The sequence below is a fragment of the Monodon monoceros genome, unplaced genomic scaffold (genome assembly GCF_005190385.1).
Source record: "Monodon monoceros isolate NGI ecotype Baffin Bay Population unplaced genomic scaffold, NGI_Narwhal_1 Super_Scaffold_21, whole genome shotgun sequence".
Lineage (NCBI taxonomy): Eukaryota > Metazoa > Chordata > Mammalia > Artiodactyla > Monodontidae > Monodon > Monodon monoceros.
The window spans coordinates 114,965,065-114,981,412 of NW_021703778.1; the positions used below are offsets into that span (position 1 = coordinate 114,965,065).

The 16,348-nt window shown below is 33.8% G+C and overlaps 1 protein-coding gene across 12 annotated transcripts in view; it reads left to right on the forward strand.

Moving 5' to 3' along the window:
• The window catches only part of MIA2 (MIA SH3 domain ER export factor 2), a 110,530-nt gene that overhangs the window by 75,962 nt on the left and 18,220 nt on the right, over positions 1–16,348 (forward strand). For all 12 annotated transcript variants that reach the window (XM_029236728.1, XM_029236724.1, XM_029236725.1 and 9 more), the window contains 7 exons: positions 1,475–1,576; positions 2,535–2,595; positions 3,167–3,202; positions 6,868–6,935; positions 8,170–8,252; positions 9,908–10,036; positions 13,249–13,407. In XM_029236728.1, coding sequence (XP_029092561.1) covers positions 1,475–1,576; positions 2,535–2,595; positions 3,167–3,202; positions 6,868–6,935; positions 8,170–8,252; positions 9,908–10,036; positions 13,249–13,407 — 638 coding nt within the window. The remainder of the gene's footprint in view (positions 1–1,474; positions 1,577–2,534; positions 2,596–3,166; positions 3,203–6,867; positions 6,936–8,169; positions 8,253–9,907; positions 10,037–13,248; positions 13,408–16,348) is intronic.

Sequence of the window (16,348 nt, forward strand, 5' to 3'; positions counted from 1 at the left end):
AGATACTCAAAGCAAGGATGGGAAGCTGAGCAGAAATCCTAGCTGTATGCGTGTTTGTTATTCACATTGCGATTTCATTTATTAGTTTGAAATGTTTTCAGTTCTCAATTTCCATCCTTTATGAGCCCACCCAAATTCAAGAGGAGGGTTCATAGAGTTTACCTCTCAACTGGAGGGGTGTCATAAATTTCTGGCCATTTTAAATCATACAGTCTATACAGTAAGAACACACCTCTCTTCCATCTCCAAGCCCACTACACTTTCATGCTTTTCCTAAGGAGATGACTTATTTTCTTATAACACCTGTGAAACGATTGAGTTGGGGAGTGCTTCCTAAGCAATAGGTAATGTAGTGTGTGGAATATAAAACATTTATTGTTGACATGTAGAATTTCTTCAGTGGTTTGTCATGTTCTTCCCCAAAGCTCATGAAAAAGGTGGGGCATCCATAGGTAGGACTCCAAATATGTTTTCCTGTGGCCTTCAACAAGTATATCTTGAGGGACCAGTGTTATTAATGATACCGTATGAAACAACATGGGTGATGTAGTATAATGGAGTCACTAACTGCTGACTGTATGCCTTGGTCTAGTTATTTAGTTTCTCTGGGCTTCATTTTTCTTTTTGTAAACAGTACCCTTCTTTTTTTTTTTTTTTTTTTTTGCGGTACGCGGGCCTCTCACTGTTGTGGCCTCTCCTGTTGCGGAGCACAGGCCCTGGACGCGCAGGCTCAGCGGCCATGGCTCACGGGCCCAGCCGCTCCGCGGCATGTGGGATCTTCCCGAACCGGGGCACGAACCCGTGTCCCCTCCATCGGCAGGTGGACTCTCAACCACTGCGCCACCAGGGAAGCCCAACAGTACCCTTCTTGTAGAGCTATTGTGATAATTAAATAAGATAATATATAGAGAGGTGAAAGAAGAGTTTCTGGCACATGCTCAAGGGCTCATTAAATTAGCTATTATGGTTAAGTAGAAGTAGTAAGTTGGACACTAAATTTTATTTACTTTGGGTTCATTTGTGTGTGTGTGTGTGTGTGTGTGCGCGCGCATGTGCGTGTGTCCTGGCCTGGAAGCCCAATCACTATTTTAACAACTAACAATCAATTTAAAAATTATTGAAACATAGTTCATTAGTTGGTGACTTCTTGTCTAATAAATGTAATACTTTATACTAGAAAGCTTGGTAAATAATATAGAGTCATAATATTTTTTATTAATATTTACCTTTGATAATCTTATTTCTGTGATAAATTCTTATAGAAAACTCTTGAAACTTCTGTATTACTAGTACTGTATTAGACAAGATGCTTTACAATTTGAGTTTATAATATTAAATTCCACACTCAGGTACATTTTTTTCTTGCATGTGATGTTTTTACTGGTATTTGCAGATTGCTTTATGGGAAGCAGTAATTGATTATTGATTATTTTATGACATATAGTAAAAGAAATAAAACACTTTTTGTTTTAAGGAAGTTAACAGCAGAGGAAAACTACCGGTTAGAGAAAGAGGAGAAACTTTCCAAAGCAGATGAAAAGATCAGCCATGCAGCTGAAGAGCTGGAGACCTATAGGTATTGAATATATTTTACCCCTTTCTTTTGAGGTGGGAAGAGTATCCAAAAGCCCAATACCAGAAAAAATAATAAAGCAACCAAAAAAACCCCACATATTTTTGATTCATTATTTTTGCCTTAGATGTCTTGCTATTTTGCAATTACACAGAAAATATAGAAAGGAATCGCACTTTCAGTGTGTGCGATTTTAAATCTCTCACATTAGTTGGATTTGAATATGAGCGATCCTATTTTATGTTAATGTTAAGAACTTTATGAATGTGATTAATTTTAAGGTCTTTCCTCTTTGGTTCACATGGGGAAGAATGTATATAATGTTAATCAATTTGAGAAGTATGCCACCAAAAGGAGAGTTAAGCCTTAATTAAAGTTATGAAGAAGTGTTTATAAGACCGTAAGTCTAGTTTTTACCTTAGCTCAATCCTCACTGAGCTAAGGTAAAATAATAGATATAATAAAAACCCAGAGAAAATAAGTGGCAAGATTCAACAGTATTCCAAATAGTTGTGATACTTCATTTTACATTGGGAAGAGTAAGCTTGAATTTTATCCAAAAGAAGGAATTGTCTTTTAGTCTTATAAAGGTAATAAATAACAATTTATTTCTTATAGATCATTAATTTCCTAGAGTTCTATTAAGATTATATGAAGTCTGAATAAATCTCCCAATACTATGCTTCTTAAAAATAAAAATAAGCCAGTATACCATCTAATCTTTTCATGATCTTGATTTAGGTAAACCCAAGTAGTAGTACTCCTAAAGCTTAATTAATGTTGAAATTATATCAGGAAAAAATATACTTTAGAACCTCGTAAAGGTGATTAACATGTGGAGTTCTAGAGTTACATGAAACAAAGCACTCTGGGTGTTTTAATTAATATTTTCAGTAGAGATAGTGTGTTCTATAATTTCTTAGTATATGTTAATAGTAGAATGATTATTTGTTCTTTATAGAAAGCGAGCCAAAGATCTAGAAGAAGAATTGGAGAGAACCATTCATTCTTATCAAGGACAGGTAGGTATGTGCATGCATGTGTGTGTGTGTGTGTGTGTGTGTGTGTGTGTGTGTATGACTTAAAACAGTTGTGATTTGTTTGAATTGGTATCTGTTTTGATGCAGGAGTATAGTTACTCTCTTAAGGTTTTGCACATGGCTGTGGAACATTTCTAGGTAGGCAGAGATTCTGGAACAAAAGATATTGTTTAAAGTTGCCATGTGAACTGATGCTGATTTGGGAATTTGGGTTGCATAAATAAATAAACATATATCAGCATTGGGGCCTTTGTTTAGTCTGGCTAGTTGTCTCTTAATTGGCACCTCCTATTGTAGTTGATAATTGTGTAAAATAGAAATGTTACTAGACAAAAATTTTAGTTGTCTTTACATTCAGTTTTTGTTTAAAAGTATAATAGAGTAGATCATATGTATATGAAAATTTGCTTTAAAATGTTACTTGCTGACTTTTTAGAGATGCTTGAGTTATTTTTGAGTTTATGAGTTGTGTACTAAATCATAGTGGTAGGTGTGAATGTTTTTTACTGAAAAAAATTGTTGTCAGTACTATTTTAATGACTTTCTTTTTCAGATTATTTCTCATGAGAAAAAAGCACATGATAATTGGGTAAGTATTAAATTTTCTTAGGCTTTTTCATCAAATTGTTCTTTTTCCTAATTTAAATGAGTAGTGTAAAAAGTACACTTTTAAAACTGAGAAAAAAGGTGGTGTTTAAAGAAATCAGTTTCTTTTAATTTCACCAGTAGTGAAATTATGTTCCTTATGAACATACTTTGTTATGATACAGTTATTCACAAAATCTGACCTTTCCTTCTCCGCTTTCAGCACATTGCTTCTTTGCAAGGAGCTTATACTCTTTGGGGGAGGTGAGGTAGTGTTCATGGACTTGTTTCAGGCACTGGATTGTCAACTAATTACTTGTGGACAAATTACTTAAAATTCTCTGGGCCTGTTTACTCATCTGTAAAACAATGGGACTGTACTAAGTAATAATCTAGAGCCCCTCCTAATTCTAAAAGTTATACAATTCAGGTATCTGATTCTCATTGTTGAATTACTTGTTACACATTAAGAAAAAGACCATCATGAGAAATGACATGTCAGTGCTCCAGAGGAACTGTATGAGGAAGTGATAAGCATGTAGTTTTTGACTAGTGATCAGGATGATCCCTCTAAAATGAAGAACTATTGTTAATAGCTGGCCTTTGGAAGACTTGTCCCTTGCAGTCTTCAAGGGGAAGCAGTTTGCACAGTGGGTGAATATGGGGTCTGGAGTCAACCTGTCTTGGTTGATATTCTGACTCTATCGTCTACCACCAGTTTCCTTACCTAAAGACAGAGATATCATTAGTACCTATTTCATAGAGTTATTGTGATGGTTAAATAAGATAATTCTGTTAGCCAGGTACCTGACATATAGTAAGCACTCAGTAGATATTAACTGTTAAATTATCACTGTTGTTATACTGAAGCTTGGAAGGTATTTTTGTTTCTAGGCATGGATGTTTCTTGGAATGGAGATTTCAACTTACAGTGAGAGATTATATGTGTTGAATATCAAGGTCCTTCCCAATTTTGAGATTTTTGTATGCTTCTGTATTGAGTGGTCAAGTGAAGATTTGTTTTTGAATTAATAAGCTGGGCTTGGAAATGAATTTAGTCTTCTTCACCACTCCTCACCTTTTTTTAAAAAAATTTATTTATTTATTTTTGGCTGTGTTGGGTCTTCATTGCTGCACACAGGCTTTCTCTAGTTGCGGCGAGCGGGGGCTGCTCTTCATTGCGGTGCACGGGCTTCTCATTGCAGTGGCTTCTCTCATTGTGGAGCATGGGCTCTAGGTGCATGGGCTTCAGTAGTTGCAGCACGCAGGCTCAGTAGTTGTGGCTCACGGGCTCTAGAGCACAGGCTCAGTAGTTGTGGCACACGAGCTTAGTTGCTCTGTGGTATGTGGGATCTTCCTGGGCCAGGGATCGAACCCGTGTCCCCTGCATTGGCGGATTCTCAGCCACTGCGCCACCGGGGAAGCCCTCTCACCAGTTTCTAAATACTCAGATGCAAATTACTTTTTCAAGATGGAGAGGAACTGATGTTTATTAATATCTCTTATGTTCTAGGCACTGCACTTAAAGGCATTTTACATATATTACTCATTCAATCCACACTGTAACTCTGTAAAATAGGTATTATTATTCAGGTCTTACTGGTGAGGAAATAGCCCAAGGTCACATGATTAGAGAGGGAAGATTGGAAATTGAAAAATTGACCTTTCAGATTCATAAGTCTTGTACTTTTTCTTTTCAATACATTGAATCTCTTGTTTAGTAAATAATGACATTGACTTTAAATTAAAACATGCAGAAAATATGCCCTTCATGTCTCAAATTGAAAAGATATTTTTCAGATTTTATAAAAATAATATATACTTATTGAACAAAAGTTCATACCATGTAGAAAAGTACAAAGAAGTAATCAGCAGTATTACTTTAATTTATTCCATACTTTTTTGATACATTTAGACATAAAGCACATATATATGTTTAAGAAAACAAAATCATATATTAATGTTTTATACCCTGCTTTCTTAATGTATCATAGATATTTTTTATGAATGTTTTATAATTTATATAAACCTTTCTCATTTTATAAACTTTTAGTTTGTTTCCACTATTTTACTGTTATAAATAATTTCATAATTTCAGATGTTACTTTCTCTATTGAGCATTTCTTTGCTCCATCCTGTTAGAGTTAATCTTTTCTTCCTTCAAACTGTCATAGTACTTTGCTTTTTTGTATCTCATGGCAGGTACTATGGTCATTTATATTTGTCCTTACCACAGATTTAAGCTTATAGGGACTGTTTCATTTTCCATAACACCTGTTCCTAATAGAATCTTTTTTGCATATTGTAAATATTTAATATCTGAATATGAATGTTTTGGAATACAGTGCAGTTATTCACTGTAATTACAGTTTTTGCTAACCTTTGGGTATAAACTTTTCAAGTATGAATCATTGCCATCAGTTTATTTTTATATTTCTCTGTTGTAGATATATCTTTAATATATACGATACTATAATCAGAGTAGAACTTACTTTTGACTTAACTATGCATTTTTTTTTGCCATATGCTTAATAGTAAATATGTTACACTATAGACAACATTTAGAAATGATTTTAGTTCTGCATTATTAAAAGTGAAATGAATTGGTATTTTGTTAACTAAAATTGTTATGGTGTAGTATTCTTTTTTGTTAGTACAAAATTGATTATATAATTATATATCAGAAAAAGATTTACACATGGAATTTTTTTGATATTGAGTGCTAAAATGTGGTTAAGCTACATTTTTGGTGAATATTTGCCCAGTTAAAGTCAATTCTCAGGTGCAGTTCACCATTTTAAGTGAACACATTTGATAATATAGTTCTTTTTACTTGTAAAAAGTTACAGACTGAGTTAATTTACGTACCTTTTTGTGATCATTACATTTGCTCTAGTGGATTGCATTAATCTGGCAGGTCTGATGTTCCACACCCTGTTGCTTGTAATCTGGAGAGTCCACAGAATAACTGGGAAACATGCAGTATTCTATACAAGCTTAATTTTGCCCACAACTATTTGGGTATATTGCATGTTCTTGGTATAAGTGTAAGCTTTTTTTTCTAAAACATATATACTCTGATTTTTATTAAATGAAAGTGTCTCTAAGCAAATGTAAAAGACTAAAGGAATGTATCTGTACAGTGCTGTGTACTTAATAAACACGCAGCATGCTTTGATTATATTCAGCCATTAAAAAAAATGGCCTTTACCAGCTCTGAAACTGTTTTAGACCTTTATAGGTTCACAGAATTATAGTGATTTCTTTCCAGAGACGGTTACTTTGTTCCATAGCCAATGCGGCCATGCATAATGATCCTGAGTCTCAATTCCTAAGCTTGGGTCCTGTTACATTGCTCTTGTCATTTTATTTGGATATTTACAGCACCAAATAATGCTAATCCTTGACTTCACATCTAGCTAAAAGCATTTCTTGCAAGTATATGATTAAACTGCAGCCTTAGGCTCATGTCTTCTGGTTATATGAAACTCATTCGCTTTTAAAATAATTTTCTGAATTAGAATTTTTTTACATTGAGTTTACTGAAATGGATACTTAGTTACTTAAGTGACTGGGATATTTGTATGCCATTATTGAGATATTTATATATGCTTATCTTTCATTTTAAGTTTTCATAAATGTTTTTAAAGATATATTATTTTCCTTAAGTTGGCAGCTCGAACTACTGAAAGAAACCTCAATGATTTAAGGAAAGAAAATGCTCACAACAGACAAAAGTAAGTATCTTAGTGGGAATACTTTAAAAACTTTAGTTATGACTTTTATTCTTAGTTGTCATTTTAGTAATTAGTTAATACTTTTATAAGGATAAACAAGAAAGCTTTCAGTGAACCCAACATATCTAGTGGTAAAGTATCTATTAGTTTTACTAGGAGTTACTAGATTTTTGTTTGAAACAGTTGTCTTGGAGAGGTTACTCTAACAGAAGGAAACTTTTCACAGATTCTTTTGTAAAAAGTAACTTAAAAAAAAATTTTTTTTTTAAACCAGTGTAGGTAGCAGGAGATTACCAGAGATGGAGATAGACAGGATGAATCTCTCTGATATAGTACTTCTCAGAGTATTAGCATCTTTTAATGAATAAGTGGATAGAATGTTTATTATTTCTCTTTTTCCCTGGTTTTATTGCATTGGGTGGCATTGCTTTACAATAACAAAATGAATAGGAGGATAAAAGGGTACAGTGTACAATCGAAGGGAAGAGTAAACGCTTTTCTATGAAGATTGTGAAAGTCTTCCCATAGTGTTATAATTTCTTGACAGAATGTACTATTAACATTATCCAGTATTAGTTTTAGTCTTCTTGTCTTTTCTACTCACAAATGAAAACTGAATGATTAAATGTATCATTTCAGATCTGATGGTCAAGAACTAGAAATAAGATTCTTTTAAAATGTCATATTTTTCAGATAAAAAAATTTAGGAGTAAAATAGTAGGATGAGTTAATCAGATTCCAATTTTATGTTATGATTGGAATCATATGGATAACATTATAATGGAAAGCATATGGAACTCAGAGCTGGGAGCCCTGTGTTTTAATCCTGGTACTTTCATTTTGCATAAATCATTTAAACTGCTAGCTTCACTTTCCTTAGTTGTAAAATAATAGACTTGAACTGGTTGACCTTGGAGGACCCTTCAAGATCTTTCTAAAATTTGGATTCTGTGATATAGTACTCTTTATACTCTGTTTTTGAAGAAACAAAACAAAACAATTCCAAGCCTCAACAAAACATCACTATTACTAGGCAAAAAGGAACCTGTTACCCCAAAATAAATAGTGGGGGATATGGAAAGGTATTTTGGTCAGAATAATTTTAAAGGATCTGTTTCTCTTATGTAGATATTGAGATAGTGAAGAGTAGCTTGTACTTAATAGTGGCAGTTTCTTGAAGTGTGGGTGCTTCTCTTGGATGAGTAACTTAGAGATGTTTGTTCTTTATTTGCAGGTTAACTGAAACAGAGTTTAAATTTGAACTTTTAGAAAAAGATCCTTATGCACTTGATGTTCCAAATACAGCATTTGGCAGAGGTAGTTTTTTTTTTTAATCCCTCATTTAAAATGCATATATTTTTATACATATTGCATATATAGTTTATATTAGTGTGAATTAACACTGCTAATAAATATTTAGATTTTGGAGCTAGGGTTCTAATCTGAGTTCTCTCATGGTCTCCCAATTTTCTGAGTTTTGTTCTCTCGCAATAATGTAAATAATGGCTGCCTCCTTTTCTCAGTGGCATTTGGTAAGATAAAGTATGTTTAGTACCTTGAGCTCCTTGAGAAGCAAAGTGCTTTGTACATAGTAAGGTACTCATTAGTTATTTTTTTGGAGAATGAATAAGGATTGCTTAAATGGAATAGCATTGTGACTGTTTATATATTAACTATTCTTTGGAATTTGCTTAAATTATAAAAATAAGATTAAAACAACTGGTTTTAAATTATTTAAAAGTATTCATTAAAAAGTTGGGAAAACCTTAATAATATGAGTTTTGATTGCTTTAATTATCCCTAAAAGAAACAGTTCTTTGGAAGATGTATTTAATATTTCTGTCCATTCATTAATGAGTTAGCATCTTTATGATCTCATACTATTCCAAATAGTTAAAATTTTTCCAAATAATTTTGGTTGAATTGGAATTAAGCTTCTAGGGCAGTGAAAACAAACTTATTTTTACATAGGTAGATTCCCCTTTTAATAACTGTTGAAAAGTTATAAAAATCACTTTTGAGAGTCCAGTTTCATTAAAATGAAAGTATTTCTACATTAAAAAATAGAAGATTGTTATGGATTTCAAATAGGAACAAAATCTGGAGTGGGGGGAATTATTCAGAAGGAATTTTTATCTGAATCTAAAGCAAAAAAGTCTCAGGGTAAATAATGCTTTGATCTTTTGTTGTAACTATATTTGAATATTATATAAGCTACATAATAAAATTTAACATGTTTTGAAAAGTGTTATTTTGGTGGCATTTAAGTTTGTTTGTTTTTTGATGTTGTTGATTTTTGATCTTTGGAAGTATAACCATTATTTGAGAATGGTGAAGTTTGTAAAGTGATAAGGCTCTTCTTGGTTATATGGTTTATAGATAAAGTGATTTATTTAATGAATTATTTTATGTAAACTGAATTTTCACTGGTGATGAATCAAAAGTAATTTCTGATGTTTCAGAGTATTTTGTGGGGTTTTTTTTCCTACTTTTCAAAATGTGAGCTTTTCTCTAGTAATTCATGGCCCAACACAGCCTATCTGGGGCTGGCCCTGATTTAAACAGAGCCCTTCCATGTTACAACCTTCACCAGCTTAAATATCTGGAAACATACTGCCATTAAAAACAAAACAAAACCAAACAAACTTCATGCCCCTCAAGTCCTCTTACTACTCTAAAATATGATGTCCTTTGCTTAATATTGTATGGTTATTCAAGTGTATTAGTTACCAAGGAGATGATGTTTTTATTGACTGAAGTGTCCATTTGGTAGATAGACTTTAAAAACAGAGGGTTCAATATTTAATTCTATCCCATATCAGCAAAACCCAAGGCATGATTAGTATTTAAGACAGGGATTAAACTTAAATTGGCAATAGAATGACCCGAAGGTAATTGTTGAAATGGGATTCTAATCTGTAGTGTAGGTAATTGAAACTATGAATTTAAATATGCTGTTTTAATTATTCCAGAGCATTCCCCATATGGTCCCTCACCATTGGGTCGACCTTCACCTGAAATGAGAGCTTTTCTCTCCCCTCCAACTTTGTTGGAGGGTCCACTCAGACTCTCACCTTTGCTTCCAGGGGGAGGAGGAAGAGGTATATTGTTTAAACATCTTTATTACTCTAGATTTCTTCCTTACTTTATATTTTCATCTCAACTTATCTTTAAAATGATCTTTAAAATAAACCTTTGCAAAATACAGGCATTCCTTGCACTTATTCTGGGTTACTTTTGTTTGGAAAAGGAGCTCTGTGACATCTAATTTGAATATATTTTTCCCTTAGAAACACTGTTATAATGGATTACATTTTGTTCAAGGACTTGATATATATCTTTTAAAATCATATTTTAACTTCTTAAAAACTGTATTATACTATATATCACTTTATAAAGGGTACATAAAATTGTATTTTAATGAAACATTATTGGAATATAGAATTTAAAAAATTTTTTTTACCTTATTATCATGGTCTTTTTCATGGTAGAAAATCAACAAGTGAAAGATCCTTTTTTTTTTTTTTTAAAAAAAGGAATTCAGAAGTGCTCTCTCGAAGGCAGAGTTTTGATGGGAACCTAAAAGAGACCTAAATCATTTGTTAATACTTTGAGAAACTGACCCCAAATTGTCTGCTTTGTTACCTTCTTATGTGTTTTTGAGAATTTCCAGAGCCACTTCAAGCCCAAGCATTAGCTATTGATCTTTCTGCATTTACCTCATCAGAGCTTACCCTGATGTTACCTGTATATCTGGAGTTTTACTCTTTTGATCTCTCAACTATATTTTGTTTACTTTGTCAAGTTACTTTAAAATTTTCCCTTGAGTTGTAGCAAAATTCAAACCTATGTATTCCAAAATCAAGAGTCTTAGGTTTTTAGCACCAAATCTGTGTTTATATCATGTCATATTACACACACCAACATAAATGTAATTGAAACCAGTCACATGAAATAGCACTACCCTTACTATTTTTGATGCTTTCTGATATCTTCTATTCAGTTCTATTCCATTTCATTAAAAAAGAATGCTAGTTAAGATTAAGTTAATTTCATGTACCACAATGGGTTGTAGCCAGCAGTCTGAAAAACAGTGCCCTAGAAATAAGGGTATATAATTGGCAAAACTGCAAATGTGAATCACTGGAAGTTGAATGACATAAGTCAAGGATTGCTTGTAGTCAATTGAATATTTGGAATAACAGTAAAAATTACCTTTGATTTCTCCTCTCCTATTTAAATTACTTTCCTTTCTTTTTAAATTACTTTCAAGATACAGTGTGGTTAGCATTTGCAAGTGTGTTTTACTATTCATTAGAAAAGCTACAGAAGTTTTAGGTAAGTTATCAGCAGGTCTTTAAAAGAGTTGTTTTGAATTAAAAGTTTCTGTGACCCACCCGAGAAGAATGACCTTTCCTTTCCTTCCTCTTGTTATCATTTTTTTTTTTTTTGAAAGTTTGGATGAGATATATGTTTGAATAAGGTTGAGTATAGGAAGATAATTTCTTTTTAGAGTAAATTGTATGTAACTTTTGGACTGAATGAAAAATCTTAACCTTTAGCGTTTTCATGTTTGCAGTTTTTCACCTGGTAGTCACTTGGCCTGTACTTTGTTCTCTGGAAGTAAACAATCAGGAGAAAGCCTTTGAATGTCTCCTTTAAAGATCTGTCCTTCACTCTAGACAAACAGCCTAATGGACTCTTGCACATGTCTCATTGATTTAATTTTCTGCTTTCCCAGCCTTTTTCTTCTAATGAACTGATTAGAAAGATGAACATGCTAGAAGGAATAAGGAAAAGTTGACGTTCTGATATAAAAGTCAGTTGGCCTCCTGACTCTGCAAAAGAGAGTAGATAGGACAATTTTAAAGATTACTACATATTAAAAAAAAAATGGTTATACTTACTTGTACAAGTTACCATGAAAAGGTCATATTAGTTTTAGTCTCTTTTTTCTTTTTAAGATTTATATTTTATTTATTTATTTATTTTTTACATCTTTATTAGAGTATAATTGCTTTACAGTGGTGTGTTAGTTTCTGCTTTAGTCTCTTCTTTTAAAGGAGGTACTGAAATGTGGGAAGCATTGTAGAAAGATTTCTATTAAAGCAATTTTTTAAAAACTTTTTTGAACTCATTCCTCCCTCAATGACAGATGAAGTATTAATTTATTTTATTTAATGTTAAAAATTTTTAAATATTTTTCATTTTAATTGAATATGGGTTATTAATTGAGGTACCATTCTTTCTGTGATCATAGGAAAGGAACTTTAAAATGATTCCCCTTCTTTATTAATGTTAGCATGTCAGTTTTTCTTATCCAAATGAGTGTTACCTTGTTCAAAGTGTTTATTTCGACAGTGCTGTTGTTTTTGAAACTCTTGTTTTAGACTCGCCTTCAGAGTTGTGAGCTGTCTTTGAAGGTGAATTTGATATTTAGAAATTGCTAGAAGCCATTTAAAGCCAAATTTATTTGGCAGATATAAAGTTTGTAATCAGACTGGTTAAAATCATTTTGGGGCAGAAGTAGAGAGTCATGTTACAACATTAAGATCCAATTTTTTGAGTGGCTCTTAAGTTAATCTGAGTACATTTCTAAAAGAGTTGTTCTAAAAAAATACTTCGAGGGCTTCCCTGGTGGCGCAGTGGTTGAGAATCCGCCTGCCTATGCAGGGGACGTGGGTTCGTGCCCCGGTCCGGGAGGATCCCACATGCCGCAGAACGGCTGGGCCCGTGAGCCATGGCCGCTGAGCCTGTGCGTCCGGAGCCTGTGCTCCGCAGCGGGAGAGGCCACAACAGTGAGAGGCCCCGCGTACCGCAAAAAAAAAAAACAAACTTCAAGTCATTTCAGAAATATTGAAATAGGTATATTAGCCTCTAAGATGACTGTTTTAAAGGCATCATGTGCTTTTTGACTATTGGCATATTAGTTTAAGCAACAAAAGCCTGATTTTGTAATTATTACATCTGGTATAGACGTCTCTTGCTTTGCAATTTACTTTCTACCCTTATTTTTCAGACTTAGTGGTTATAATTTTCAATTTAACCACTGATTTTATGTGTAAATAATGATGGTGATAACATTTAAAAATATTTTATAGGCAAGTGTTTGCTTATGTACATGACAATTATTTTTTCCTTTTTGTCTTAGAAATGGCTTTGGTAGGATAGAGTTACAGTCTAATGTGTCTTAGGGAAACTTTGTTGGAATCTGATTGTTTTTCCTTTTTAAAAAGGTCTGGATTTTATTTGATGATGGATCTTGTAATACTTTTTTAGATAAAACATAGCTGTATTTTTCTTCTTTAATTAGGCTCAAGAGGCCCAGGGAATCCTCTGGACCATCAGATTACCAACGAAAGAGGAGAATCAAGCTCTGATAGGTTAACTGATCCTCATAGAGCATCTTCTGACACTGGGTCCCTTTCACCTCCCTGGGAACAAGATCGTAGGATGATGATTCCTTCATCAGGTATGGAAAGAGTATGTTAGTATGTTTATTTGAAAGGCAAGCAGTATGTGCAACATGCAGGAATGGAAGAAAAGAGGAGAACGTGTGTGCCCTGTCTTAAGAAAAGCCATGATATGTATTAGAAAACAACAATACACACATTTCCAAATAGAATAATTAGGGATAATTGTTCACATTACAGAAGGCTGTCCTCTCTGCACCCCCCCAGCCCCCCCGCTGCCCCATGGAATGTCTTTATTGTTTTTGTTGCTCATAGAAGTGATACATGTTTATATTTATGTTAGAAAATCCAAACAATGGAGAAATGTATAATTAGGAAAGTGAAAAAAATCCCCCTCATCATCTTAAGCATGCCCTTCTCAGAATTTAGTTTTATATCTTTTAGGGAGTTCCTTTTTGGTATGCATTCATAAACCTAGGTATACCAATTCCTTCATCACTTCTGTGCAGTTATACTATTTACCTTCTTGTAATTGTCTTTTTAAAAAAAAAAAAAATTATTTATTTTTGGCTGTGTTGGGTCTTCGTTTCTGTGCGAGGGCTTTCTCTAGTTGCGGCGAGCGGGGACCACTCTTCACCATGGTGCGCGGGCCTTTCACTGTCACGGCCTCTCTTGTGTGGAGCACAAGCTCCAGACGCGCAGGCTCAGTAGTTGTGGCTCACGGGCCTAGTTGCTCCGCGGCATGTGGGATCTTCCCAGACCAGGGCTCGAACCCATGTCCCCTGCGTTGGCAGGCAGATTGTCAACCACTGCACCACCAGGGAAGCCTGTAATTGTCTTTCTACCTTGAACAGTATATCTTAGATTAATTGCCAAAATAAATATATTTACTAGAAGACTCACAGTAGAACATCCTGAAGTAAGGCAATAACTGCTGTTCTCCTGATAGAACTAAAATCTCCCCTACTTTCTCAAGGGATGTATTTTAAATTATTCAGCTTGCTAAACTTTTATTTATGCCTAGTGTTTCACGGACAGACACTGTTATGTAAAATGAACTATGCCTGCTTTGTATAAATTAGTTACAATTAAAAAAATATACTAGTTCAGATTGCTTCCTGAGGAGTTGGAGGTAAGAATACTGTGATAAAAAAACCTTTAATTCCAAGAATTAGCCTTTGCTTTGATAGTGTGTATGTTCTATGAAGTGGTACCTCCTTTGGTTTGATATCACTTTCCTCGGCTTGATATCACTCGAATATCAGCTTCATAAAGACAGAGATTTGTGTCACTTTAGTTCACTGCTGTATCTCCAGCACCTAGAACAATGCTGGACCTGTAGTACTTGCCCAGTAAATATTTGTTGAATGAATGAATACCCCAATAATTCACAGAAAGCTGAATATTTTTTCTTATTGTTTTTATATTTAGAAATACATATGCTGTGACTTAAAAACTTAAGAATCTTTTAGCAGGTGGCATAGAACATCCTTTTTTCAAGGACTTTTTCTTGAGTAACTTTCATTTTAAAGTTTAGCTGTGATAAAAATAAAGATTAATAAACTACAGCCCCTTTCTTAAGGAACTTGATTTCAGGGTTTTGTTGGATATCATATTTCTGTATATCTTTGTAGAGGACATTCCTTTTGAGAATTTACAAGCTGTCAGTACCAAGAGTCCCTGTCACATGCTCTGCCTACCTCCCCAAGTACTATCCAGTGTAGTGATTCTCAAACTTGGCTTATCATCAGAAATAATCTAGGGAACTTCAAAAAAAAATGCAAATACCTGGGTTTCACCTCATTACACCTTTTTTTTGGGTAAATTTTATTGAAGTATAGTTGATTTACAATGTTGATTTATATTACACCTTCTGAACATGAACTCTGGAGGTAAGCTCTGTATTTCTAAAAAACTCCCTAGGAGGTTCTGAGGATTAGTTAAATTTAAGAACCACTAATCTATTCAGTGCCCTTACTAAATGGAGAAGGGCATTGAGTCCCTGAAGAGATTAGCTAACAATCTTAGGTTAAAACAGCCAGGTGAGGAGCTGAGACTAGAACTCAAATAGTAGTGACTGTTATTCATAAAATTGGAACAAATTTTACATGTCCTTTAAAAACTGCCTGAAACTTGTAATTTTTCAGACATTTCGGTGTTGTCCCAGGTCTCTGAGTCTCTTTTCATTTTGTTTCCAATTTTTTTTCCCTTCTTTTTTCACTTGAATAATTTCTTTAGATCGGTCTTAAAGTTTAGTGACTCTTCCCTCTGTCACTTCCATTCTGCTGTTAAGCCCATCCAGTACAATTTTATTTTAGATATTGTATTTTTCAGTTCTAGAATTTCCTTTTTTTTTTTAAGTTTTGATTTCTTTGCTGAAATTTCTTACTTTTTAAAAATCACTGTAAGTATTTTTTAAACCCCAATATCTGCTTTAAAGTCCTTGTATGGTCATTCTAACATCAAGGTCATCTTGAGGATGGCCTCTGTTGATTGTATTTTCCCTTTAAGAATGGGTCACATTTTTCTGTTTCTTTGTATATTAATTTTGGATTGTATTATAGACATTGTGGAGGTTCTGGATTCTACCGTATTTCTCTGAAGACTGTTGTTTGTTTTGTGTTACAAGACAATTAAGTTGGTGAAACTGTAGACTTATTCTCTCCTGTGGTGGGTAGCAGCTCAAATATCAGTTCAGTTTTTAGCCTTTGCTGAAAACTGCTTAAGTTTGCCTCACATGTGTGCGGTTCAGGGGTCAGCAATAGACTTGGGCAGAAAACTCAGAATTTTAGGTTCCACTTCTCTGGCTCTCATGAGCTCTGTCCTTTGGTTTTTCAAGCCAGAAAGTACTGTGAATTTTGACTGCTCTGTGCTATAGTTTGACTGTGGTCTGCTTTCAGGCTAAACTATAAAGGAAAACTCACCCCATATGGGTCCCTTCTTTCAAGTTCCCACTCCTTTCCCAAATCTGCCTACTTTTGTTCATGGTCCTGAGTCTTC